Source organism: Rhineura floridana, chromosome 22 (assembly GCF_030035675.1).
Source record: "Rhineura floridana isolate rRhiFlo1 chromosome 22, rRhiFlo1.hap2, whole genome shotgun sequence".
Taxonomy (NCBI): domain Eukaryota; kingdom Metazoa; phylum Chordata; class Lepidosauria; order Squamata; family Rhineuridae; genus Rhineura; species Rhineura floridana.
The window spans coordinates 16,742,715-16,769,063 of NC_084501.1; the positions used below are offsets into that span (position 1 = coordinate 16,742,715).

At 48.2% G+C, this 26,349-nt stretch overlaps 1 protein-coding gene across 5 annotated transcripts in view; it reads right to left on the reverse strand.

The window, feature by feature from the left end:
• NPR1 (natriuretic peptide receptor 1) overlaps positions 1 to 26,349 on the reverse strand; it is a 61,694-nt gene that overhangs the window by 15,164 nt on the left and 20,181 nt on the right. For all 5 annotated transcript variants that reach the window (XM_061606251.1, XM_061606247.1, XM_061606249.1 and 2 more), the window contains exons 2-12: positions 19,040 to 19,239; positions 14,857 to 14,970; positions 13,635 to 13,770; positions 12,482 to 12,573; positions 12,014 to 12,149; positions 10,629 to 10,713; positions 9,322 to 9,442; positions 6,869 to 6,943; positions 5,996 to 6,073; positions 4,172 to 4,276; positions 2,192 to 2,263 (exon numbers count right to left, since the gene is read on the reverse strand). In XM_061606251.1, coding sequence (XP_061462235.1) covers positions 2,192 to 2,263; positions 4,172 to 4,276; positions 5,996 to 6,073; positions 6,869 to 6,943; positions 9,322 to 9,442; positions 10,629 to 10,713; positions 12,014 to 12,149; positions 12,482 to 12,573; positions 13,635 to 13,770; positions 14,857 to 14,970; positions 19,040 to 19,198 — 1,173 coding nt within the window. In that variant the 5' untranslated portion in view covers positions 19,199 to 19,239. The remainder of the gene's footprint in view (positions 1 to 2,191; positions 2,264 to 4,171; positions 4,277 to 5,995; positions 6,074 to 6,868; positions 6,944 to 9,321; positions 9,443 to 10,628; positions 10,714 to 12,013; positions 12,150 to 12,481; positions 12,574 to 13,634; positions 13,771 to 14,856; positions 14,971 to 19,039; positions 19,240 to 26,349) is intronic.

Genomic DNA, 26,349 nt, shown 5'->3' on the forward strand with positions numbered 1-26,349 from the left:
AATCTATATCCTGCCCTTGCTCCAGAAGACGCCCAGAGCAGCAAACATAAACAACACAATTGAACAAGAAGAAAAGCATACTAAAAGCAGTTAAAAATATTCTGAAACGCAGCTTGAAAACATGCTTTCATCAGGGACCAGATTGCCAGGAACAGTCCTCTTCAGCCATGGAGAACCTAATCAAGGGGGAGTTTTTCAAACACAGGTCAAGTAACCATACCAATCCCTTGTGGGCAGCAGGATTAGAATCAATCTAGGCTGAAAGCAGAGCTTGGAAAAGTTACTTTTTGGAACTACAACTCCCATCAGCCCCAGCCAGCATGCCCACTGGATTGGGCTGATGGGAGTTGTAGTTCAAAAAAGTAACTTTTCCAAACTCTGATTGAAAGTAGCATGTTGAGGGTGTGCATGCATGATTCTACATTGCAAAATCAACTTCTCTGCATGTGTGTACGCAGCCTTCAATCAGAGGTGGAATGAGGAGAAAGGGATACATTTGGGGAGGCCCACACATGCACAGCAGGGATTGCTTTCAACTTAAAAACAGAACGTTCAGGAGATCCAATCGTAGATTTCCCTCCTCTTGTCATTTTCATCCAGCTGGTCTAAATATGCCCCCTAGTAACCTCCCCCGTGTTCAGAGATAGTATGACTGCCAGATGTTAAGGGGAAAGACCAAGGGAAGTCCTTGTGGGTTGGCTTCCCAGGAACATCGGTCCAGACTCAGTTGGAAAAAAGAACACTGGGATGGAGCGACACTTGGTATATGATCCAGGAAAGCAGGGCATTCGTAACAGGGACAAAGTGGAAAATGTAGGGTAGGAGATCTCATCTCCCCCTGATCTTGTACCTGTTCCAGGCCGCAGCTCAGTGGTAGAGTACATGCTTTGCATGCAAAAGGAACCAGGTTTTTAATCCCGTGCATCTCCAGGTAGGGCTGGGAATGTCTCCTGTCTGACACCCTGGAGAGCCGTTGCCAGTCAGGTCAGTATAGACAATACTGAACTAGGCAGACCAAGAATCATTATAAAGGTAGCTTTCTATGAAGACTAGAATCTTATGTTTCCAATATCAACCATCTCAGACCCTGCGATCGGCAGGTGAGGTCTTGTTGATGGTGTCGCCACTGGGAGTTGCCCAGTTGGCGTCGACCCGCAATGGGGGCTTCTCAGTGACGGTTCCCCACTTGCAGAATGCCCTCCCTGGTGAGGTGCGTCTTGTCGCCCTCATTAGTGTCAAGATCATTTGACACTGATCTTGGCAACCCTGAAATCATTAGCTGAGAGAATGTGTTTTAAGCTTTTAATGATATTGGGTTGCATCCAGCTTGAAGATGGTCAGCTGACTTTCCAAGCCACTCAGGGCACACCTGGTCCTATAAAGCCTTTGCAGTCAAGATAGCTCATGAATTGTGAGCAACTCGTTTGGAGTACAAGGACCTGCCCTGTCGCCCTCTGCTGCTGCCCTTAAGCTTTTGGGCCTGGCTCCAATTTGGCACCTGCCCTCTGGCCCTTTGCTCCTCTTCTGTCTAATTCAGTGCCTGACCTGAAGTCCATCTGTGACTGCATCCACTGCCCTTCTGATCCTCGTCTGCCCGCACTTGCAAGCTCTGCATGCAAGTTCCTGAGGGAGGTGACTGCACTCATGCCCTGCTTGTGAGCTCTCCAGGGCAGGGTTGGGGGAGAAATTCGATTCAGTTTGCATTTAAAGCCAAATCTATCCAATTCACACTTGCCAAAACAATGTGAGAAGTGAAACAGAGCCACCCTTCAAAAACCACACTTACTCAAATTTTGCGATGCATTTCTCCAACCAAACCGTTTTCACAGAAATGCACAGGTCAGGGAAGAGAATGGGCAAAAATGTATATCTTAGTCAAAATAAAAACATACAAAAATGCACTATACTAGGAGAAACTGCTTGCAAAAATGTGTGTATTAGGAGACATCTGCGCTAAAATGCCGAAGAGCTTTCATGACGATTTTTTAATGGAAAAATTCTCAGATTCCTGGAGAAATGAGGAGACCTGAATTTAAGATTGGGAAAATGAGAAACAGAGAAATCCCAAATGGGCAGATCCTTCCATTCCTATTCCAGACACATCTAGTTGGCCACAGTGCAATGAAGGATTCTGGGACAAGATGGGTCTTTGGTCTGATGGAACAGAGTCTTCTTCTGCTCTTAAAATTACCTTGACGATGTCACTGGTGAGTGAATAGCGGAACATCCAGTCCAAGGTGATGCTATCATTCTCCAAGATGTCCTAGAAGGATGGAGAGATTGACACAAGTCCTGGAGGGCTGTCCCTGAGACAGGGCAATCCTCTATCTATGCCGCCACCCCGGTTCCAATCCATGCATCTTACGCTTTTAAATTCTTCATTTGCCCCGCAAATTCAAAATCTAGCACCATTTGTAAAGAACTAAACCTGAAATTGCACACTCTAAACTTGGGGTTATATCCAGCTAGGTTATACTCAGGAGAAGACCTACTGAAAATAATAGACTAAGTTACCCACATTCATTCATTTCAATTGGTCTACTCTGAGCAGGACAAACACTGGATACAACCCTTGATTTCAAAGCATGCTTAAAATTATTGCTTAGGTTTATTTTTAAAACATTATTAATTTTTCAAAACTCAGCACTTCCTGTTTGTTCGGGGAAATTTTATTTATATATTTTTTTAAAGGAACCCTAAGTCCCAACAACATCCATTTTGGCAAACTATCTAAACACGCATGCATTAGGAGACAATAAATTGACATTCCCCACTCTATGAAATTCCTGCCGTTTAGCACAAGTGCTCCAAAGGTGGCTAACAGCACTGCTACCCCAGCGATTTACCTTCATAACAAACTTGCAAGGTAGGTTAGAGCTCAGAGAGACCAACGGCCCAAAATCATTCAGTTAGTGCTTCATGAATGTGTCGGTGGGCATTGGGGATTTGAATTTGGTGTCTTCCTGGTCCTAACACAGCGCTCTAACCACTATACCACACTGGATCTACCTTCCAGCCCCTCTCCTGAATCCATCCCAGTTACAGCTGCATATTCCCAACAATTTCCTACCCTTTTCTAACTTTCCTTCCCCCTCTCTCCTGCCTCCCTAGTTTCTGTCTCCTCTCTTTTATAAAAGGAAATGCTTATCTTCGCCAGGCAGCCAGGAATCTAGGACTGTCGAAATCTCCATCTCTCTCCCCACCCACCCCCCGCACGCCGCCAATTCTTCTCACTCGTCCGCCGTGCTATAAATCATCTCTCTTGGAATTGACTCTGCAGAGCTCTCCTCTCGGAGAGGACTGCAGTGCCCCCGCGGCTCTCTTTTTAATTAAAAGCCTTGCCTGCCCCCGCCTCGCCCCTTTGCATGGCCGTGGTTGAAGTGGCGGGTCTGGAAACACCCCCCCCCCCAACAACAAAAGATTTTCCTGCCCCACCATCATGGGGGAAGGGATGTGGAAAAATACTTTTGGACAGAGAGGGAGAGACTCACATGCACACACAAATCTGGTCTTATCCTGAGCCTCATTCCCCGCAACACAATTTCTACGTGAAACAGCCAATGGTAGATTGCCACACGTATTGGTCATACAAGTGTCGCTGGATACCAGTAGCATACTGGCAAATTCAGAAGTGCAGGGTCCCTTCATGATAGCTATCACCCCCTTTTTCTGTTGCTTGGTTGAGAATGAGATCCTCAGGCCTACAAGATGGCTGCCCTGTTGGTTGAAGGATTGGCCACGTTAGCCTCCATTGCCAGCACCATTGTTAACAGCCTAGGCTCACCTCAGGTCTACAAGATGGCTGCCCTGTTGGCTGAGGGATTGCCACATTAGCCTCCATTGCCAGCACCGCTAGTACATGAAGGCCAGGTCACATTAGACTCCCCTCAGGCGTACAAGATGGCCTCCCTGTTGCCAAGGAAATGGCCAGATTCCATTAGCAACAGTATGGAGAAAAGGAATACCCTCGACCATATGCAGAGTGTGCTGTCAACTTGAGTAACCACAACTACCACCTATGGGGAGAGAAGCAGAACTTGCAGGAGAGGAGAAGTTAACATCTCCAGCCCTGCTTTTAGATGCTTATCCCTTCCATCAACCCTGCTGACTCACTCGCTCATCCCCACTTCCCAAGGTGCAGAAAAGGAACTCGCCAGTAGCCCTCAGGTACCTGGAGACTTCCACGTGTACAGTATTCCGTCAAGATGCAGATGTTTGGGGGATCGATGCAGGCTCCGATAAAACGCGTCAAGTGCTTGTTTTGAACATCCCGCATCTGGAAAGAACAGGGAGGTGCGATTAAAATGCCCGCATCTTGCCAAGGTCCCAAGCACCACATGCACACACATTTCTGGAGGTCAAGCAGCTGCTTGTACATGGCTAGGAAATACAAGTTGCATTACACAAGGAGAGAGACGTTCCTGGCTGAGATGCCGCTATGCATGTTTTGATAAAAGTATGGTGTCTTTCTGCTTGCAGAACGCAGCCTTTATTTCCTAGCCATGTAAACACAGGGGCAGCCAGGAACGTCTTTCTGCTTGCAGAAGAAAGCCTGCATTTTCTAATCATGTAAAAGCTGAGAGGAAGGGCGGGATATAAACCAAATAATAAATAAATAAATACATTTTACCAAGAAAGCACTGGCTAGCAGTATAAGGTTATGAAGGCTGGAAAGGAACCAGTATGCATCCGCACGTTCTATTTCTTTTTATCTTTTCTCATCTATTTTGTTTTTTAGAAACTACCAAGCTCCTTATTAAATCCCACATACTCAACTACACAAAACCTTGATTTTACACTGCACAATTATTACTTTTTTTAACACAGCACAAAACGCGTCTAGCGCGTTGCAGCGTCAAATGTGAGCAGGTTGCAAATATCTTCCGATCGCTCACCACCACCCCACTCCCAACCATGATCTTTGCTTGTTCAGATGCCCCGTTTCAAGATCCTAGCCCCTTGTTCATCTACTTGCTCATTCATCCTCTCTCTCTCTCTCTCTCTCTCTCACACACACACACACACACACACGTACTCTCCTCTTGCTTTAAGTCGCTCTGGTTGTTAATTAAGGGGGGAGCAGATGGTCAACTCTTTGCTGCATCCTCGCTAATGAGTCATTAGCCCTTTGCGCGGCGCGGCCCAGGTGCCAGTCTATGCCGCTGTATCCCCTCCCAACGCTCTTTTGCCTCCCCGTTAATGAACCTGATGCCTATGCCAGAAAACACCCCGACAGCGCAACACCCCCTGCTGGTGCCCCACTAAATCACCTTCAAAGGAATATTAAGAGTCGTTGGGGGCAGGGGAGAGAGTGTATCACAGAATGGCGACAGGTCCACACCATCCATTTCACCCAACGCACATTGAAAGCCAATGACTTCTCCCAAAGAATCTTGGGAATTGTCATTTGTTAAGGGTGCTGGAACTTGTAGCTGTAGGAGGGGAAGCTTCCCACGGCTGATATGCAGAGGGGGATGATTTCTTCTTCTTGTTATTATTATTATTATCATCATCTATTTATATAGCGCCATCAAAGGCACATGGCACTGTACATGAAATAAAACATTAAAAACAAGTCCCTGCCCCCAAAGGCGTGCAATCTAAATCAAATAAAGTGAGGACAACAGAGGAAGGAAGGAGACACAAAAGAGAGGACAGAGCGAGGACTTCAAACACACATACTCAAGGTATCCAAATTATAAAACCTAAAAAAACTAAGCTGAAATTCCACCCTAAGGAGGGGCCCTTCAGGAGCCCCTCTGGGCCATCGGGACCCTCAGCCAGGACCCAACATGGCTGCCCTCTGGCGCCGGCCCTGTCAAAACATCTTAAAACAAAACATCTTTAAAAACAAAACATCTTCAAAAAACAACTTTAAAAACATCTTAAAAAGCAATTCCAACCACACTATGGCAAAGCAACGGGGATAATTCACTCTAACAATTACAAAAATAAAACAAGCTGCAAATAGTCAAGCTGCCAGTTGATCGCTTACATGCTTCAGCTCAAAGAGGACGTTCCGTGTTAGATCAATGCGCTTCCTGTTCACATGCTTCACAGCCACGAGATTGCCCTGACAAGAGACAGCAAACGGGGATGGGGGGGGTGCGGGAAGAGAAGTTGTTTTGCTGAGGACACTTGGAAAAAGTTTTGCCATTTTGCGTGGCAGATGTCCACTCACCTGCCTGCCTGCTTGCCTACCCAGGGTCAGCTCCGTGGTTTCCATGGGCCGCTCAGTATACTGAAAGCCCCTTAAGTAAGCAATCGGTGGCTGCCACACCTTGTGACAGTAAATCCCAGAAGCCACTATAACCCAGTCCTGTTCCTGGTAAATGCGTGACCCAATGCAGAACAATAGACTCAAGGAGCGAGTCCCAGGATTGTTTAAATCAGGGAAATTTGGTGTGCTCCAGGCATTGTGGGACGCCAGCTCCCATCAGCCCTGGCCAGCATGACCAACGGTCAGGGATAGGAGCCATTGTGGTGTAAAGGTTAAGGTGTTGGACTATGACCAGGATTCAGATCCGCACTCAGCCATGAAGCTCACAGGGCGACCTTGGGTGGGTCACTGTCTCTCAGCCTAATCTACCTCACAGGGTTGTTGTGGGGATAAGACGGGGGGGGGGGAAGAACCATGTTTGTACGGTCCCTTAAGCTCCTTGGAGGAAAGGTGAGTTACAAATGAAATGAAATAAATAAAGTGATGGCAGTTAAGAGTCTGGAGGGCCACAGATTCCCTACCCCGGCCGGAGTAACTTGGGTCCCTGATTTGGAGAGGCCACACCCACCCCTCATCTGAAAGCCCCACACCTAAACTTCAGGGTGCCTCATCTTCCAATAAGGACAGACGCTTCTTTCCAAGACTTACCTTGTAATAAGCTGTCTTGGCATAAACCTGGAACTGTCCCTCTGTGGTAAGGAGGGAGCCATAGTTTGAGCCTCTCTAAGAAAGGAAAAAGAGTAAAGGAACCTCTGGCAATGGAACAAAAGCTTACTCCCATCCACACCCCGGATTATATTCGCTCAACACGCAAGGCCTGTACAGGTTGAAAGCTACAAATCAGTTGGTTCTGCTTCTCGCCTCTGCCACAGATTGGCTTAAGTAGCCTTGGGCCAGAATCTCTCTCAGCCTCTGGAACTTGGGGGTGAAGATGGGTAATACCACAGGCCTACATGAAAGGGGCGGTGCATTATTGCAACAAGATGGCATATACAGAATCTCTTATGAATTGCGTGTATTTTTCTGCAAACGTGTCCATAAAATAATGCGATTGTTACTTATGTTTATAGAGCAGACCCACCAAAAATAATAAACATGACTAACTTGGGTGCATCAATTTCAGTGGGTCTGCTCTTGAGTAAAATTTCGTTGGCGACCACCCTTAAAGTCAGCGTGGTACAGTGGCTAGGGCGTAGGTTTAGGAGCTGGGAGTCCAGGGTTCAAATCCCCGTTTGGCATAAAGCTCATTGGGAGTGACCTTGGGGGCCAGTCACCGCCTCTCAACCTAACCTACCTCACAGGGTTGTTTGTCATAATAAAATGAAGAGAGGGGGAATACCCATGTACGCCACCTTGAGTTCTTTGCGGGGAAAGATGGGAAGTCAATACAAGAAATAAATAAATGAGGTTGCTTTTCAAAATTGTTTTTAATGCTGTTTTGTATTAATGTATTTTAAAGTTTTAAAGTGTTTTAGTGCTTTGTTTGTCACCCTGGGCTCCTGCTGGAAGGGCGGGATACAAATTAAATAAATAAATAAATAGTAATAAATAATGAACAACAAAACGCGCTCTAAGTCACCTGGAAACCTTTCTGTGTAAGGAGCGACTATCCAGCTTAATTATTATTGGGTTGTATCAAAGAAAGTGGCTAGCTTAGGTCTATAAATTCCAAGGGGTCTACTCTAAGTATCACTTAATCAGATACAACCTGGGATAGCCACGGGTTAACCAATCCCAGATATTCTGTTTGGGCTTTTTAAAAGGAGGAGTTTCAGATACATTTATGAAGTTCTATCTACAGCTATAAAGCAAAATGGATCAATGGAAGCTCCATGCACGGGGCAGTCTACCTTGAAGAACCCGGTTCTGGGAACAAATTGGGGAGGGAGGGCTGTGGCAGTTTAGTGATGCAGTAGTAGACCTTCTCTCGGTCCCACCGGTGAGAACAGCCAGGCTGGTACGGACCAGAGAGAGGGCCTTCTCTGTTGTGGCCCCCACCCTCTGGAACTCCCTCCCTTTCGATCTCAGACATGCTCCCTCCCTGTCCAGCTATCGCCGAGCCTTGAAGACCCGGCTGTTCAGGCAGGCCTACAAGATTGGGACAGATTAACTTATGTTACAATTGATTTAGGAATGGTTTTTTAGCTTAAAATTTGATTATGTTGATGTATATGGATTGTTTTTATTCTTGTTGTTCGTCGCCTAGAGTGTCCCTAACCCGGACAGATAGGCGGCTGAAAAATAAAATTTATTATTATTATTATTATTATTATTATTATTATTATTATTATACCCCACCCGTGAGCTTTCCAGAAACATCTAGCCATCCACTGTTGGAAACAAGATATTGGGGGAAAGAGACTGTGATCTGACCATTCAGCCTCCGTATTCTATGGTCCAGATGTTGTCAGGCTCCATCTCCCATCAGCCCCTAGCCAGCGTGGCCAATAGGTCTAATGTGAGTAGGACTTTGGATACAAATTACTATTATTCATAATAATAACAACAACAACAACTTTTTAAGTTGGCAGATAGATCATAATATCCAGGGCTGCAGTACTGTCACTTTTTTTCCCTGCTGCTCATGTCAACCATTTTGTGCTCGCGCCCACAAGGTAATGGAGTAGCGGCACCTAGGGGTGAGGTTCGCTATCTGATTCCATTCTGTTTTTCAATTCATCAAATCACAGCTCCTATTTGCTATAAATTGTGTTCCACTAGTTATTGCTAGTCTCCGTTCTCCCTTTTCTTTTCGTTATTTTTTTCTGAAAAATTACGTAATTTTCTCCGTTATTCCTTATGCTGCTGTACATTTATGTAATATATATAGCAGCAGCAGACTGCAAAAATAATTATGTAATAATTAAGTGATTCTTGTCGCAGCCAGTTCGACGCTGAGACGAACTTGTGGATGATCCCATCATTCGATACCAAATCCGATTTTGCGAATATTCTACACCTACTGGCACCTCATTTTTTAAAATTGTTTTTTTAACCAAAAAAAAGCACTGATAGTATCCTTTTTAAAAAGGGAGGAAGGAGCTTGGGGGACAGATCTCAAAACACGGGTCCAGAGGCCACACAGGCCAGGGGGCGCTCACCAGCGAGAGTGTCAGCTTGCTGCCCATGCTCCGCAGGTTTTTCTCCAAGTTGCTCGACTGCACGTCCTCCCAGTGGATCCGCCACAGCTCTGAGGCCAGCTCCTTCTCCAGCTTCAGTTTCCTGAGAGTGGGGGACAGGGGTGCACATGCAAGGACAGACATCAGGGCTAGCACAGGGCCAAGCTGCCAAGCGTCCCCTCCCGCGCCTTCCCTTCTCTTTTATTTTATGAACTTCTGATTTGATTAAAAAAAAATGCCACCAGTTTAACCGTGCTCATTGCCATGCTTTTTAACTGGTTTCTTTCACTGCATATTTCAATGCGGGTTGTTTTCACCTTCTCCGGTCGGATTGCCGTTGTGCGTTTTACACGCGTGTGCAGTTTGCTATCGATTTTGTACTTGTAGACTGCTTAGAAGCCATTCGGGCATATAAGTGGTATACAAATAAATGAATGCATGAAATAAATGCATTATTTATTTTGAAATTTTGTACACCTAGGGTTGTATCCAACACTAGTCCTACTTAGAGGAGACCCATTCAAATGAACTAGCATAGGTCCATTAATTTCAATGGGTCTGCTCTGAATAGGACTTTGGTCAATAATATTCATTGCAAACAACGTCTCCCTGCTGTTATCTCATAAAACTTGGACTTGGGGGCTACCGTTGGAAGCTGTCTCAGATGCCTTTAAAAGGGGGGGAAGAGACTGATTCACGGAGCCAGTGATGGTGTAACAATTAAGAGCCTCAGATTGGGAACCAGGGACACTTGGGTTCAAATCCCCATGCAGCACATTGGGTGACCGTGAGCCAGTCACCTCCTCTCAGCCTGACCTACCTACCTCACAGGGCTGTTGGGAGGATAAAATGTGGGGGGTGGGAATGAGAGAACCACCTACGTCACCTTGAACTCCTTGGAGGAAAGGTGGAGTTTAAATATAGTAAATATTGTGTCCGAATGACTTCTGCTCAGAGGAGACCCATTGAAATTAATGGACTCAAGTTAGTCACGTCTGCTAATTACTAATGGGTCTGCTCTAAGTAGGACTAGCATTGGAGACAACTCATAATAAAAATGTAGATGTGAGGAGGTTATGCTCAAATAAAACCTCCATGTGTAGACGCAGTCTACCTCTGAATGTCAGTTGCTGAAGACAAAGCAACTGGGAGCAGGGAAGAAGCACTGCCTTCAAGCCCGGCCTGGGTCAGATGGCTGGCCAGTGACCAGACGGACCCCAGGTCCGATGCAGCAGGGCCTCCCTTCTGTTTGGTAGCCTCTGCCCACAAAAACCCGTCCGTGCACTCACCTGTACACAAAGAAAGCAGTGACGATGACGATGGAGAGGACCAAGGTCATCGTGAGGGACAGGATCTCCAGCAGGGAGAAGGAGGCTGTAGCAAGAGACACAAAGGAATGTAGAAAGGACAGGCACTAGCCAGCCCTTTCCCATTAAACCAAGGGTGGGGAACCTTTCCTCCAGAGCCCCGAGGGCTGTATTCCTTTCTGGGAAACCTTCCAGGGGCCACGTGCCCGTGGGAACAGGGCAAGAGGAGGAAACAGGCAAAGCAACATATTGTTGCGTGCACCCCAATCGCCAACTTCTAGGAGTGCCAACGCTTGCCCAGGGTTTGGTTTCCTGGGAATTAAGGTCAGTGGAGACTGTGGGTATCTTTTAGGAGATATGGTTTCTTTTACACATATACACAACCTGAGCGTAAGATGGAGGGGCTCGAGGCATTAACAGTCCAACAGATCTGGCTTCCCCATTAGTTTTCCAGAGAGGCACCCCACACAGCCATGGCTTGGGATTCCGCACATGAAGCAAGCCTCGCTGTGTGTCTCTCCGGCTTCCTTGCTTCACCTTGCCTCAGACTCAGAGCTCGGAAAAGTTCCTTTTTTTGAATTACGACTCCCATCAGCCCCAGCCAGCATGGCCACTGGATTGGGCTGATGGGAGTTGTAGCTCAAAAACGTAACTTTTCCAAGCTCTGCTCAGACTAACACACAGGCCACTTCCTGGCTCCAGGAGGAGGGCGCCTCTAGATAAGTGATGGGCGGAGGAGAGCCTTTCTCCTGAAAGAGTTCCTACGGCACACATTACTCTCCTGGCCAAATGCTTACCTGTGTTAATAGGGGCCACTTGACCAACTTGCCTAAACCCATTCCAGCCTTCCCCAACCTTTGGGTCCCCAGATGTTGTTGGACTACAATTCCCATCATCCCTGACCATCGGCCATGCTGGCTGGCTGGGGCTGATGGAAGGTGGGAGACCAACACCATTTCAAGGGCCACAGGATGCCCACCTCGGCTGTAACTATGCCGCTGAGTTGGGAAAGGGAGGGAATATTAGATAGCCATGCACAGGGGCAGCTGGTGCTCCTTGGGACCGGTGGGGCGAAAGCCCAACAGTAGGTGGAGCCAGAGCCAATGACAGGCAGAGCCGACTAGTTTTGTCCCCTTCTCCTCCTCCTTGATGAGTACCAAGAGGGGCAACACTGAGACTAAGGAGGAGGAAGATGGCAGGCAGAGCCACCCCCCAGAACCTGTTGTAAGTAGGAAGCCAGGAAAGTGCGGGTTGGCTGTGCTTGGTGGGGCGCTGCTCCATCCACCCTAATGGACCAGCCTCCACTGTAACTATGCACAGCCAGCTGAAGCAGGCCGCACGGGAGCCCTCTCCTCTCCTTCCGATACCTTTTTGACATGCCAGGTTGCTGTTCTCAAAGCCACAGAACGGCACGTCCCTGGGAACGGCATTCCCTGGCCAGTGGATGTCCTTTCCAGGGACCAGCTCAAACTTCTTGGTGATCCCGTTGTAACTGGCAACGATCTGTGTAAGGAAAGGGGGAGGGGGGAAGGAGAGAGAGAGAGAAAGCAAGTTGTGACGGAGGGTACCATTCTTCCTCCATGATGAGGATGGGGAAGCTTTTTCAGCCTGGGGGCCACATACCCTTCTCAGCAACCTTCCGGGGGGCCACATGCCAATTTGTGGGTGAGGCCAGAGGCAAGCGTTGCAGACTACACCCTCCAAAATACCAAAAGTCCACCAGTCTGCTCACCATCTTGATCCTTGTCTCAGACAGCAAAGTGCTTTGGCCGCCCTTGGCAATTACGTCCTTTTGAGTCTCCAGATTCTATGCCACCATCGTCCGCCCCACTAACCTCAAATTCCCCCTTTGCTGGATTCATGTCCCAGAGAGAATAATCCGTTTCCCGGTCACCGTTCTGGTCGATCTTCACGACCCCTGTGACCCCTGCATAGGAGGAAGGAGAAAATACCGTCAGAAATCCCAAACCGATCCTCGAGGAGACTTGGCCTGCTCTTCCACACTTCCGCAAGCATGACAGCCCGTCACATCTGCGCCATTCATTGAAAGCACATGCGAAGCACAAGGCTTTCCCGAAAGGATCCTGAGAACTGTCTTTTACCCCTCACAGAGCTGTAGTTCCCAGCACCCTGAACCAACGACAGCTCCCAAGATCCTTTGGGGGAAGGCATGTGCTTTAAAAGGGCACATGCATATGTGCATATGAAATTACATCAGTTTTGTATGGCTACGTACCAGGACATCTGGAGGGCTTACATTAATTTATATGCTTAACTCAAGATTCATGTACCAATGGTTATTGTATCCATAGTGTAAACTGATGGTGGCTTACTGTTACAATTAGTAGAATCCATATACAGTATAATTTATTTTATTTTATTATCTTTAATTGTTTTATTTATTTATTCCCTTTGTTTTCTTTTTTCCCCTTTCCCGTCTTTGTTTAAATTTGCAAATAAAAAACTAATGATATAAACACGTGGAGTGGATGCCATCGACAAACCCCCAGAGCTTGAGGAAGGAGCTTTCTGTTAAAACTTCCCCAGAGTTCGGGAAGTTGAAACTTGCCCACTCTGTATAATGGGTCTACATTTGAAAATGAGGGCCAGCCCTACCATCAGGCAGAGTGAGTCAACTCTCTGAGGTGGCAGACGCTGGAGAGGGTGGGCCAGTGGTAGCAGCTAGGGATGTCAGAGAATTCTGTCGAGAACAGCAACAGGGGGGGAATTGCCCATGTTCGCTTATTCGTCTCATGTCCAGAATGGGATTCAGTCCAGCAAATACGATCCATATTCACAGTAGGAGCCCAGATTGTTCCCATTCCTTCAATGGCTGTTCCCATCCCTTCAACGGGAGATCAAACCCAAGACCTCCTGCATGCAAAGAAGGAGTTCTCCCACTGAGCTACAGCCCCTCCACAACAACAATATATATACGTGTGTATTTTAAAGAACACAAATATCAGGAGGACCCCAAGAGGTACCGACCGTAGAAAGTACGGTTCCGCATCTGATGGGTGATAAGTGAGCCGTTGGAGAAGGACCCCTTCTGCTCCAACATCTCATGTGCAGCTTGGGCATAGAGCATCACCCCGTCATGGAAGGCACCGGCAATGTAGTTCTTCTGGAAGGGCAGACAAAAAAAGGCCAGTCAGATTAGCTACCCTGCCCTTCGGCAAGGGAGGCAAAACCAAATGGTCTCCGCCAAGCCAGGAGCGAGTCCCGTCCCACAACAATGCTACTTTAAAACGACAACCGATTACAGCCCTTCAAGAGTTCTACATCTCAGGCAGGCAGACTTGGAGGCTGGAGGATCTGCTTTAATCACCCCACCCTCCCGACTAGAACTCCGTGATCAATAGGGATGGGATAGAAGTTTCATTCTGTTTGCATTTTAATGAGAGATGATGGAATGCACACTTGCTGGGCAGATGCGCAAACCGAAACATAATTATGGGGAAGGACTGTAGCTCAAGGATACAGCATTGGCTGTGTGCACAGGAAGGTGCCAGGTTCAATCCCTGGCATCTTCAAGTAGGGCTGGGAGACACAACGGCCCTTCCCCCGAAATATGATGCAAAAGAGCAGCTCAGAGACAGAGCCTGATGCGCAAAAAACAAAAGAACAAGTGGGTGGTATTTAAGGCTAGTCCTACTCAGAGTAGACCCACTGAAGCTCATGGATATGAGCAAATTAAGTTCGTTCATTTAACTGGGTCTCCTCTGAGTAGGGTTTAGATGACTACAACCCAGTGGCTCTAGGGAGGACAATAGTTTGGGTGTGGTTACGGTGGCTGTTGTGAATACTGTTTTTACACAACGTGGACTGAAGGCTGACGATGCAGTGACTTCTTTGCTGAAAGTAAGAAGATCTAAGCCGCCTCCTCATTTTTAGACAGCTGGTGAAGACCCATCCTTTTATCCAAGCATTTGGTTACAATTTTACCCTTCCGTATTGATGTTTTTAAGGATTTGTTTATGCAAGGTTCTCTGTAATTATTATCATCTGGGCAACGCCTGGATCGGAGACCACCTGGAGTCCCATGACGGACAAACAGGGGGACGCAAATAAAACAAACAAAACCAATCAGCTCGAACGGCGCTGGAAGACAATGACGAACCAACATCGCAGACATTCCCAACCAATCTGCTCCCCCACACCCCACCGCCACACTCGGCAGGAACACCAGATCTCGGCCCAGCCTCCTTACCAGCCCGTCTTCCATGGTGAAGTTGAGCTGGGCTTCGGCAGCTTCCTTGATCTCTTCCAGGAACGGCCGGTATTCAGGGTTCGTGGGCTCTGCGTACGTGATGATCATCACGGCCTGCAGAGAGGAGTTGAGAGGAAGGTGCATGCTCGAGACCACTTGCCAGTGGCTTAGTGCAGATGGGGCTGGACTCCCAGGTGCCACTGCCCATGGCTGTCGGCCATCCTGGCTGGGGCTGATGGGAGTTGAAAACATCCGGCAGGTAGGGCAGAGGTGAAGAAGCTTTTTTGGCCCGAGGGCCGCATGCCGGTGGTGGGTGGGGCCAGAGGCAAAAGCGGGCGGAGCAACAAATGCAAATTTTGCCTCTGTACAGTAGGCTGGTTTCTACACACAACTCACACATACACACATACCTCTTGGTCCTTCCATCCAGGCAAGGAAGAGGCATGATCAGAGTTCAAGGACACGCTCCAGCTAGGCAAAAGCACTTGGGGCCAGGTTGGGGGTGTGGCCTGCAGAGAGTCCCAAGGGCCAAGCAGAGAGGCCCGGAGGGCCACATTTGCCGCCACCACCCCCGGCCTGAGATTCACCAACCCTGGGGTAGGGAGGCAGAGCAAAGCCTATTTCGCCTGGCAACAGCTAGGCTGGTGAGGACTAGAGAAAGGGCTTTTTCATTTGTGGCCCCCACCCTATGGAACTCCCTTCCAAATGATCTCCGCCAGGCCCCCTCTACAATGAGTTTCCGCCGGGCTGTGAAGACCTGGGTCTTCAGGCAGGCCTTTGGGGTGGGCTAGATTTTAACATCATTGCTTTTAGATTTTAATGTTATTGTATTGATGTGTCATATTGTGCTATTTTGCTTATTTTGTACGTCTCCCAGAGTGACTGGTTAGCCAGCCAGATGGGCAACTAAGAAATCCAATAAATTAAATTAAATAAATAAATAAACTTCAACAGTGGCTGGCTGGATGCTTCTGAGAAGCTCAAAAGCAGGGTATGGAAGCAACAGCCCCCCCCATTTAGCCCCAGAACCAAGTTCTTCAAGGTAGACTGCCCCTGTGCATGGAGCTTCCATCAGGCCATTTTGCTTTATAGCTGCGGATAGACCTTCATGAATGTACCTTAACCCTCCGTCCTTTTATTTATTTATTTATTTAATATTTATTTATTTATTTTATTTATTTAATTCCATTTATATACCTCCCCACAGTCGAAGCTCTCTGGGCAGTTTACAGCAATTAAAACAATAAAAACAAATATACAATTTTTAAAACACAAAAAACAATTTAAAAACACAATTTTTAATTTTTTTAAAAAACAAAAACAGATGCTAAAATGCCTGGGTTAAAAAACGAAATGAAAAACGTCTAAGCCGGGGTGGCGCGCTTGCGGCCCTCCTGGGTGGCATGCAGCTAAGTGATACTCAGAGCAGACCCAATGAAATGAATCGACTGAAGCTAGTCGGGTCCATTCATTTCAACAAGTCTGCTCCGAGTAGGGGCTAACATTGGATGCACCCCCGTTTTTAAAGCTCTCTAGACCACTGTTCAACAACACCTGGGCACCCAAGGCTGAAGGACGACAACTCCCATCATCCCTGTCCATTGACGATGCTGTCTGGGGATGATGGGAATTGTAGTCCAATAAATATCTGGGCACCCAAGGTTGCAGAACAGCGAGCTAAGCCAGGGGTGCAGAACCTCAACTGCGGCCCTCCAAACCTCTCTGTCTGGCCCTCAGAACTCTCCCCAAACAACACCCCCTCACTGGCCTCGCTTTGCTCCCTCCTGGAGTGCTTTTGCCTGGCTGGGACGCAGCCTTCAACTCTTGCTTGCCCGGATGCAGGATAGAGAGAGGGGCGTGTGGGTGGGTGTAAGAAACTACCCTGCTGTACAAAGGTAAATTCTACATTGGCTGCTTTGCGCGCTTTCGCTCTGGCCCCGCCCACTTCTGCCATGTGGCCCCTGGACAGTTGCCCAGAAGAAAAGGCGGCCCCCGGGTTGGGGAGGAAAAAACGCTTCTCCACCCGGCTAACACCAGAGCCTCCTCTAGGGGCAGTGAATCCCACCCTCCCTATCAACAATTCCCTTTCCTCTCAGAGATTCATGCCGGCTTCCAGTTCTTGGGGACTATTAATAGCCCCCGACCAGCTGGGTCACTCCATCCGGGGAATTATCTCGCTTCCTTCCTCTCTTTTGGACCATGCCTGGAGAAAAGCAACGCAGGCCAGGTCTGGAGTAAGTAATCACCCATCCCCTCCGCCCTCATCTTCCATGCCCCTCCCCTCTGATGGGGGTCACTGACGAAACACGGGTTTTAAGTTGTGTTATGGAACATTTTGTATCAGTATCTCACTACATTCTAACTGCGTTCCCCTATAGTTGAACTGTGTTCTTCTATCGTTTAACTGTGTTTTGGAATGTTTTTAACAGCAACGTTTTTAACTCTATTAAAAACAGTTTAACAATGTTTTAAAAACAGCAGTGTTTTTATTATGTTGCTTCTTCTTTGCATTCAGTTGCTTTACATTTGCCGCCTTCGGGAGGAGGGGTGGGATATAAATTCAATAAACAAACAAGCAAGCAAACCTCCGCTGTTCCAAAAGCTTGCTAATATACGCACAGTTAAGACCGCAAGCTGCAAAAAGCAACAACGGAAAAACAGCCCGAAGCACCTTGCAACAGCCCAGCTCCTCTGCGAGCGAGACAGACGCAAGGAGGCCTGAGCATTTTCCTTGTGCCTTCCAGCAAGAGGTAGCTAACTCCCAGCCACCTCTTTCCCTAATCCTCATGACCTCCTGCCCTGTCCAAGGTGATCAAGAAATCAAAGCCAGCAGTTAAACACAATACACCTAAGCCAGGGCCTAGAACTGCAAAGAGCGTTGTCCAGCTCAAAGTCCTAATGAGGAACGGCTGCAGCATTTCAGGCTCTTTAGAGAAAAGTCAGCGGTGACACGGCAGAAGTGTATAAAATTATGCACAGCATGGAAAGAGTGGATGCAGAAAATTTTTTCTCCCTCCTAACAACACCAGAACTCAGGGACGTCCAATGAAGCTGGACGTTGGAAGATCCAGGACAGACAAAAGGAAGGATTTCTTCACGTGGTGCCTAATTTTATACACTTCTGCCGTGTCACCGCTGACTGGGAATTACAAGTGGGGAGGGCTGCTGTGGCGCTCAAATCCTGGCTGCGGGCTTCCCAGAGGCACCCAGTTGGCCACTTTGAGAACAGGACGCTGGACTAGATGGCCCACTTCTGATGTTCTCAAAGTCCCCACGCTAAGAGCTAAGCTGCTGCTGGGGGGGGGGGGGGAAGGTTCTGGTCTAACCTGAGCCAAAGTCTGGGTTCCTAGTATTTATAACCAGGCCCAGCCAACCAGAAGCCTTGTTCTGCTGACCAATGGGAGGCGCTGATCTTGCGCAGCCGCTGTATGAATTACAGACAAGGGTGGCTGCTGTTTTATCTTTTGCAGTGGATCCATTGAAAAAATGGACTGCCTTCAAGTCGATCCCGACTTATGGTAAGCGGTATTCAGAGGGGGTTTACTATGGCCTCCCTCTGAGGCTAGTCCTCCCCAGCTGGCTAGGGCCTGCTGAGTTTGCCACAGCTGCACACGCCAGCCCCTTCCTTGTCCACAACTGCCAGCTGGGGGGCAACTGGGCTCCTTGGGACTATGCCGCTTGCCCACGGCTGCACAGGTGGCAGGGCACATAACCCCTGAGCCACTCACTGTGGGGTGATCTTTAGCTGGCCCTTGACCCCCAGGAGACACGAGCGGGGATTTGAACTCACAGACTCTGGACTCCCAGCCAGGCTCTCCTCCCCACTGTGCTTAGCTATTGTTTTAAGAAATCTACAGGGGGCATGATTTCGCCAATGGGGGGGAAGTGCCAGGGGGAGAGGCTTCTGAATTTCATTAACCTCCCCCCCAAAACACCCACCTTTTATCCCGCAAGTCAAACCCTGCGTATGCCTCAGTTCCTCAAGAGGTCTACTATGAGTGGGGAGAGCACTGATTACAACCCTATAGCTCTACTCTGCATACACCCCAGGATCCCATAGTGAAAAACAGAGCTGACAAATGGCAAATACATGCCAATGTATATTTGTTTCAGTTCAAACAGTTAGTGTTGAAGGGGGCCGCCTGCATGGGGTGGTGGAAACGGTTCTACAGAGGAGGCTTACCTTGTAGGCCTCGCAGGCGATGGCATCGTGCCCGTCTTCCCGTCGCCATGGGAGCTGCCGGTCCGGGAAGATGGAACTCTGCAGGCTCGCCCCAAAGAGGTCAATGTAGAAGAAGGCATAGTCACCCGTGGTGAGCCCCTCGTGGTGCGCGTAGAGCATGAGCTCATGGAAGATGTCAGGGGCGCAGCAGACGTAGACGACTGCAAGGCAGAGCAAGGGAGGTTATCAGTAGGGCAGCCATTTTCTTCCACAATAAAATTTTGTTAGAACTTTTTACTGTAACAACATGAGCCTGTAAACCTCTTTGACAAAAGGGTCAAGGAAGCAAAATTAACAATAAAAATTAAAGGAGTACATTACAATATATCATCACATTAAAAGAGTACATCACATTAAAGACAGCATACCTATTTCATCGCCCAGTTGCCTGCGGGGGGGGAGGAGTAAGTACAAATACTTTTTTTTTCATACAGAAACATCCCCTTGAGAACCAACATAACCTCTCCATAGGGAGATATGCATTACTGGAGGTAGTACACCATTTGAATAACAATGAATGTATCTCAAAAAAGGAAAACGGATGACATCAAAATTGCCCGTTTTAGATTGTCCATGTGCCACTCTACTGTGTTGTGTAAGATGCTCTGAAAGCGCAATCTCCCAGATCTTGGACATCCAATTACCAACTGATAGGTTCACACCTATCTTCCATTTGGCCGAAATTTCCAGTGGGGTCGCTGCAACAAAAATCCAACCAGTCCTTTGTGGACCACATTAGGATTGTGAAAAGTGCTGGTTTTAACCTATAAAGACTTACACGGCTTGGGACCACAATACCTGATGGAACGCCTCTCCCAATACGAACCCACCCGTACACTACGCTCAACATCTAAGGCCCTCCTCTGGGTGCCTACTCCGAGGGAAGCTCGGAGGGTGGCAACAAGGGAGAGGGCCTTCTCAGTGGTGGCCCCCAAATTATGATCTTTTTGATGAGGTGTGCCTGGTGCCAACACTGTTATCTTTCCGGTGCCAGGTCAAGACTTTTATTTTCTCCCAGGCATTTTAGCATGTGTTTTTACATTGTTTTAACTGTTTAAATTGTGTTTTAAATTGTTTTTAAAAGATGAGTTTTAAATTTGTATGTGTTTTTAGGTACTGTAAACCGCCCAGAGAGCTTCGGCTATGGGGCGGTATATAAATACAATAAATAAATAAATAACAGAGCCTGCACCAGGTCAATTTCCAGAAATTTGGGATGGGACCACAGTCCCACCACATGTGTCTATAGGACCGTAGGGCATCACAGCCTCTCCAGCATGTAGGGGAATGCAATTTATTTACATGATATAAACGGAGGAGAACGCAATGCCATCTGAATGGGAGTTTCAGTATTAGCAGGGCAGCCATTTTGACCACAAAGGCGTCCCTTGTTGTGGTTAAATGAATAAATAAATACTTTGGGGTGGCACCCACCTGCTAGCTCTGCTCAGAGTAGACCCATTGAAGTGAACAGACACAGCTAACTTAGGTTCATTAATTCCTGCAGGTCGACTCTGTGCAAGACTTAGCTGAAGACAATCCTGACAATTTGCCTCTCGTTGGTACTTGATTTTCCTAGATTTATACCCCGACTTTCTTCCATCGAGAAACCCAACGTGGCATACATGTGGTTTCCCAGGTGGTCTCCCGTACAGCCTGGGAGGGATGGAACCTGTGGCCCTCCAGTTGTTGTTGGACTCCAGTTCCCATCCTCCCTGGCCATTGGTCATGCTGGCTGGGGCTGATGGGAGCTGGAGTCCAACAGCATCTGGAGGTTCCCCTATCCCTGGTGTAGGCAAAACTGAGCTAGGAAGATCAGTGGTCTGAGTCAGTACAAAACACCTCCCGTGTTCCTAGGAGTTTTAGACCACCGTCTTAAACCCTGGAGAGCTGCTGCCAGTCAGTATGGATCCAGATGGACAAACGGTCTGACTCTGCGTCTAAGGCAACTTTCTATACTCCTAAGTATTGAAAAGGCCGCCGCTCAGCAGTCCATCATCTGCTTTGCACGCAGAAGGCCCCAGTTTCAACCCCCGGCATCTCCAGGTAGGGCCAGGAAAAGACCCATGACTGAAACCCTGGAGAGCCGCTGCCGGTCAGTGCAGACGATACTGAGCTTGATGGAGCAAAGGTCTGATACAATATAATGCCGCTTCCTAGGTTCCGTGCTCGTTCTAAGCATGGAAGGGCACACCACACCACAGGAACCGTTCTAAGTCTGGACACATACATACACCCTGCCACCTTTCCCAAGCGAAAACAGGAAAAGGCATTCCTGGTACGCCCCAATTCACTCAATCATCTCTTGGCATCCAACACTCGCTCCTCCTCAGTGGTGCACTGTTGAAGACACTTTGGTACCTCCCGGGGATGGTATATTCATTTACAGACAGTTCTCGGCTGATTTAAAAGCCTAGAGGTCATTCCTTCTTTGAGTGGCAAGATATACTGGGGGGACAGAGGTGGGGAGGCTATTGTTCTGCCATAGCTTATCTTTACTTCAAAACATACCTCAGCAGCTGCCAGACGTGTAAAACGGCAGGCATTTGACACTCCCCACTTGGGAGATTTAAATCCCTCCATTCCCCACTTAAATTCTAGCAAGCTGGGCCCCGGTGCATTGTAGCGAGCCGAATCTTGAAGAACCAGAATGGGGAATCTCAGGGCCAAGGGTCAAATGCAGCCCTCCAGGCCACACCCCCGCTCCCAGGCCACACCTGCTTGAGTATTTTTGCCTGGCTGGGATGTGCCCTTGAAGTCTGATCCTGACTCTCGCTTGCCTGGATGGAGGGGAGAGAGAGTGTAGAAACTAGCCTATCACACAAAGGTGAAGTTACATTCATTGCTCCACCCACTTTGCCTCTGGCTCCACCCACCACTGGAATGAGGCCCATGGAAGCTTGCGTGGAAGGGAATGTTTTAGATTGCAAGCACTTTGGGGCAGGGATCTGGCTCTTCTTGCATACTGAGGGCACATCCTGCTCTACAGGACTGTGCGGCAACATGGGACAACCTGTGGCCCCCAGCTTAGTTTCATGGGGCCCTCCAAATCCACTCTGGCTTTCTGGGCCACTCCTCTGAGAATCACAGAATTGCTCCCTCTCCTGTGTTGTGTGTATGTGTAGGGCTGAGGGTGAGGGTGAGGGTGAGGGTGAGGGTGCGGGTGTGCGCACTGTACATATCTGCAAACTCCACCCACTTTCAGCTCTGGCTCCACCCACACTGGACTCCGGCCCTGCCCACATCTGGTGTGCGGCCCCTGTACAGATTACCTTGGAAGGAACACGCCCCTTGACATTAAAAGATTCCTCACCTCTGCCTTATGATGAACCTGTCAATTTCAGTTTTCCAATCTTAAATTCAGTTCCCTGTATTTCCACACCTGATTTTCTCAAAAAAAACCCCACAAAAGTTCTCATGAAACTTCATCAGCAGTTTAGTGCAAATTTCTCCTAATATAGTCTTGTTTGCAGGCAGTTTTGCTGAACAAGCCACATTCTTGCAGAGCAATTTGCCCTGATATAATGGTGTGGGGGGTTTTTTAGCGTTATTTTCTATGCACAATTGATCCCAGCAGATGCATTTTTGTACATTTTACAGCTGGAGAAATTAAGCGAAGAGCAAATTTCAAAAGCATGGCTGTGTTCCGGTTCGTGAATTGTTTTGGAAAAAATGTGAATCAAGTGAGTTCGCCTTTAAATGCAAACTGAAACGAATCTCTCTCCCACCCCACCCCAAGAACCTGCTGGGTTCTTTTAAAGAAATGGGGGTGAATGGGAAAGTTGCATGAAAACAGATCATTGCCTGCTGCAATGCCTCCTGCTCTCCGACTCCACCTCTGCGAGTTCAAATCCCTCCAGGACGCTCTGCATACACTTTCCTCTAAATTCCTGCCTTGCTGAATTGGAAATATTAGAGACAGCCTCTCTCCCCACCTCCCTGATCCCCCCCCCACAAAAGCTGGGCTCTGTACACCCCAGTCGACCGCCAAATTCCGTCCGCTGAGAGCCATTAGCACCGCCGGGAGGTTGCGAAACGAGAGCTGGCTGCAGCCCTTGAGAGGAAGATGAGCTCCAAAAGGCCCCCCCCCTTCCATTCCTTCATCATTAGCACCAAGGAATCCAGATCCTCCCCTCCAGCCAGGCCCAGCAGAGAGCAAAAAGCAAGCCTTGGAGGTGAGAGTCAAGCAAACCAAAGCAGAACTAGAAAAAAACACATCTCTATCAAAATATATTTTCCTCCCTTGACTACACTGCAAAGAACTAAATCAGAAAAAAAAGGGGGGGGAAGTCTCCTGTGTGGCCAAGGTGATGGCCCTCAAGGGAGGCTACCTGTTGCTTCTCTGCATGTTTAGCTACTCTCTGGCCTTCCCTTCTTCAGCCTCCGCCAAGAGCAGGGTGATAATTCGTTGGCACGTCTCTGCAATCCCTTCCGACCAGATTGTTCAGTCATTCAGGGACACAGGAGGATGGCCTGCTCGAGGAAAGGAGCCCCCCCGTCACAACTCTGCGCGAGTCACTTCTCTTGTTGGCATCCAGTCAGACTGAAGCCATAATAGCTCAGTGGGTAGAGCACACGCTTTGCAAACAGAAAGCTCCAGGTTCAAGCCCCAACATCTCTCGTTAGAAGGTTCAGGTTACGGAGGTTGGGAAAGACATTAGAGGGACCCATGCATTAGGCTCAGAACACCACAGCAGAGACTCACGGGATTATAGAGTTGGAAGGGTCCTTGGAGATCTTCTAGTCCAGCCTCCCTGCTCAAGGCAGGATCTATAGCTTACAAGTTTAAAATGTGATGTATTCTGTTTCCTTTTAATTGTACCAAATATGAATTGTATATTATATATTGTATATTGATTTTTATGTTGTAAACCTCCCAGAGAGCTTCGGCTACGGGGCAGTATAGAAATTTAATAAATAAATAAATAATACAACTCCAGCACCCCTACCAGGTGGCGATCCAGTTTCTGATTAAATGCTTCCAGCAACGCAGAGACTATTATTTCCAGAGGCAGGTTGTCGCACTGCTGAATGGCACTTGCAATTCAGATGTTTTGCTTAAGGATTAGCCCACAGCTTGGAAAAGTTACTTTTTTTGAACTACAACTCCCATCAGCCTCAGCCAGCATGGCCACTGGATTGGGCTGATGGGGGTTGTAGTTCAAAAAAGTAACTTTTCCCAGCTAGCCGGTCCGCTTCCCTGCATTTTTTCTATCCAGTAGAACACGTCTGCTCCAAGTCCTGTATGAAAGCTAAAGGTCCCCATTATGTCCTGAATATACCTGGTGCAGGTGGGAAAAGGCAGGCTGGGCACAGCACAGTGCCCTGAAGTGCATGTGGCATGCACATGCATTCACACAAATGTGCACAAGAGACAGGCAGACACACACACCCCGCAAGACTTGGGCCCCATTCGCACGACACATTTCCAACAGTCTCATACCACTTTAAACGGTCATGGCTTTCCCTGAAGGATCCGAGTTTGTTAAGGGTGCTGAGAGTTGTTAGGAGACGCCCTCACGGAGCTACAGTTCCTAGAGTGGTTTACCAAGCAATCCACCTTCCCAGGGAACTCCGGGAATTGCATCTCTATGAGGGGAAGAGGGGGGTCTTCTAACAATTCACCGCTGTCCTTGAACTCTGATCATGCTTTGTAACTGGTCTGGACGGAAGCAAGAGGGGTGTGAGAGAGAGAGTGTATAGAAATTAGTCTACTGTACAAATAATCAGAGCTTGGAAACATTACTTTTTTCAATTACAACTCCCATCAGCTCAAACCAGTGGCCATGCATTGGCTGAGGCCAATGGGAGTTGTAGTTTAAAAAAGTAACTTTTCCAAGCTCTGCAAATAATGATGATGATGACGATAGAATTTATTAGTTGCTTGTTACCCAAAGGTCTCCAAACAACTTACAACAATGTTAAAAACCAAAGTAAATATACCACACTCTAAAAGCAAAATAATCAAACAGCCATCCCCATACAGCCACAGAAAGCTTGGGTAGCACCCTCATCCAAACAACGTCATCTCAGTCTATCAAACGCCGGGGGGGGGGATATGTCTTAACCTGGCGCCAAAAAGATGTCAATGAAGGCTCCAGGCGGCCCTCACTGGGGAGGGTGCGAAATTTACAGGTGTTGGTCCACCCACTTTTCCCTCTGGCCCCGCCCACAACTGGCATGTGGCCCTCGGAAGCTTGCCCAGAAGGGGAAGCGGCCCTCTGGCCGATAGAAGGGTCTTCACATCTGTTTTAGGGAGTCTGGAGAAAATGGCACCTTGGCCAACTGACATCTACCAAAAAAAAAAAAATTAAGCAAGGCATCTGCCAAACCTGCGGCCAAAGCGGATCCGTGATTTCACCAAGGACCCGAAGCAGAAAAGCCAGACTCTCCCTGGCAAACAGGGAAATCTCCAGCCTCGACTGCTGACACCCTTCTGGCTTTTAAATCCCCGGAAGACAAGTGACTATGGAGTCAGTGAACAGAGGGGAGGTTTGGGGCATTTGCAACAGGAGGCAGGTGAATCTGGGAAAGGGGAAACAGAAATCCTCAGGGACAAAGAAGCCGGATTCTGTCTTCCTTTGTGAAATGGCGACGACGGCCATGTGGAAGGTGCTGGGAGAGGTAGGCCCGTCCTGGCCGGCCACTAAATCACCTCTCTGGCTGGAGGAGGAGGAGGAAATGGCGACTCAGCAAAACAGGAAAACGCTGGCTCAGGGGGGCCAGGCATGACATGACCCTGCCCCGTGGATGGAACACGTCCCTTGACCTCAGCTGCCGGTGGGGGGGGTGGCTAGGGTGTGGGGGGGGTGGCGGGAAGGACACGCAGCAGGAAAATAACAGGATGTCTCTTGGCCAGAGGCCCAGCAGAGGGTGAATTAGTGAAAGGAACCCAAGCTAACACGCTGGATGCCCCCTGTAATCAATGCTTCCGCCTGACTTGGGCACGGAGCGTTGCCACCTCACACGCACCCCTCCCCAAGCCTTTAGGAAGCTGCTTATACCGAGTCAGACTCTTGGTCCATCTGGCTCAATATTGTCTACTCTGACCGGTAGCGGTTTCAGGAAGTGAGTCTCTCCCATCCGTACCTGGAGATGCCATCGGGGATTGAACTTGGGACCTTCTGCATGCAAAGTAGACGCTCTGCCCCTGAGCTACAGTCCTCCTCCTAACATTCAAGTAAGATTCCAGTCCTCATGGTTCTGAATAAAGGGATGAATTAAAAAAAAAAAGGAACACAGGAAACTGCCTGTGCGGTTCAATATTGTGG